At 42.1% G+C, this 1,757-nt stretch overlaps 1 protein-coding gene across 1 annotated transcript; it reads left to right on the top strand.

Annotated features, from left to right (window-relative positions):
- Positions 1–5: 5 nt before the first annotated feature.
- LOC112455060 (probable chitinase 10) lies at positions 6–1,751 on the top strand (the record flags this gene model as incomplete). Its single annotated transcript, XM_025016755.1, has 2 exons — positions 6–29; positions 1,005–1,751. Coding segments are annotated over 2 exons (771 nt in total), but the record flags the coding sequence as incomplete, so codon positions are not given.
- Positions 1,752–1,757: the final 6 nt, after the last annotated feature.

The raw sequence follows: 1,757 nt of genomic DNA, 5'->3' as shown, positions 1-1,757 counted from the left end.
TGGATTGGGAGTATCCTGTTTGCTGGCAGGTGAGCGCAATTTTTTTTTAATTTACATTTTGTCAAGTAAGAACGTGGTCGCTGTAACTCGCAGTTGGTAAAAGCTATACTCCTGATTCTTGCATGAGTTGATAGAGGATACTTTTCTTCTTGATGCTTTGCGAAGAAAAGCTCAGTTGTCGTTAAAGTGTTGCCACAGCAAAGCATAAGCGTCGCATGCGTGCCGCGTACGCGTCGGGCTTCGAAGCTGTATTACGTGTTTACATACAATCTGAATGCGGGCAAAATTTTGGAAATCTGTAAAAAGGCCTTGTTACTATCTGCACACTTGTGGTTTATAAAAAAACAAATAAAGACTGGATCCTGCAGGTGGATAATGATCCGAAACATCGGAGCAGACTCTGTACTGAGTGGAAGGAGCAATCTGCCATCAATCAATTGGATTGGCCGTTACAGTCGCCCGATGCAAATCCAATCGAAAATGTTTGGGCATATATTAAGCATAAGCTTCGTGAAAGACAAATATTCAGTTTAAAGCAATTATCTTGAGAGATTCGTTGGAGATATGGAGATCTTTGCCGCACGAATGGTGCAAAATATGCCTCGGAAATATTAGTCAATTATCGACGCCGATGGTGACTAGACACATTATTAATGTAATTGCATCTTAGCTCTAATCAAATAGAATGTATCTATGCATTTCAAAATTTTGCTAACTCAATTTTTCTATAAATTAGGCCGACAACGCTCTTACTTGACAGACTGTAATAATATTAATACAAGCGTTAGAGTTTTTATTCATCATCGTCCTTTTTTTTGTGTTTTTTTTTCTTTATTTCATCTCTCTGGAAATATTTTGAATAATATTTTAAGAATAAATATAAAATTTAGATAGTATTTTATATCTTTATTTGAAACTCTGTTTTTCGTACTTTTTGTATATAATCTTGCAAATTATTTATAATTATTTTCAATTATTAACAATTTTTTTCAAATTGCAACAAGGGTCCAGATTCGGATAAAGAGAACTTTGCAGCTATATTGCTGGAATTAAGCGCTGAATTCAAGCCAATAGAATTGCTTCTCTCGGCAGCGGTCTCGCCGAACATTCTGGTGATTGACAAGGGCTACGACGTCCCGGCGTTGGCCAAGTATTTGGACTGGATCGCCGTCATGGCGTATGACTATCACGGGCAATGGGAAAAACGTACTGGTCATGTTGCGCCTTTATATCATCATCCGGACGATGAGTTCTACTACTTGAACGCTAACTATTCGATCAACTATTGGATCTCGAAGGGTGCACCACCCAGGAGCATTGTTATGGGCATGCCGTTGTACGGACACTCCTTCTCAATCCACAATCCCAGAGCTGGAACTGGTCTCAATTCTCCGGCCAGCGCCGGGAACGCCGGAGAGTTCACCGGAATTGCCGGTTTTTTGTCTTACTACGAAATCTGCGATCGAGTATGCAATCGTGGATGGACGGTTGTGCAGGATCCGGAAAGTAGAATGGGTCCGTACGCTTACAAGGGCAGCCAATGGGTTAGTTTTGACGACTCGGAGATGATCAGGCGGAAGGCGCAGTTCGTGCGCGATATGGGTTTGAGCGGTGGTATGGTATGGGCTCTGGATTTGGACGATTTCCACGGACGATGCGATAACGGACCACATCCACTGATGCACATGATTCAGCGGGTGCTGGCGGAACCGCCGAAGGAGCACGACAGGCATCTGAAGCCCGTAGAATCGAAGTTA

This window comes from Temnothorax curvispinosus, unplaced genomic scaffold (assembly GCF_003070985.1).
Source record: "Temnothorax curvispinosus isolate PA1 unplaced genomic scaffold, ASM307098v1 QBEX01005745.1, whole genome shotgun sequence".
NCBI lineage: Eukaryota > Metazoa > Arthropoda > Insecta > Hymenoptera > Formicidae > Temnothorax > Temnothorax curvispinosus.
Note: the sequence above shows the minus strand (reverse complement) of the source record. Positions and strands in the feature narration are given on the sequence as shown.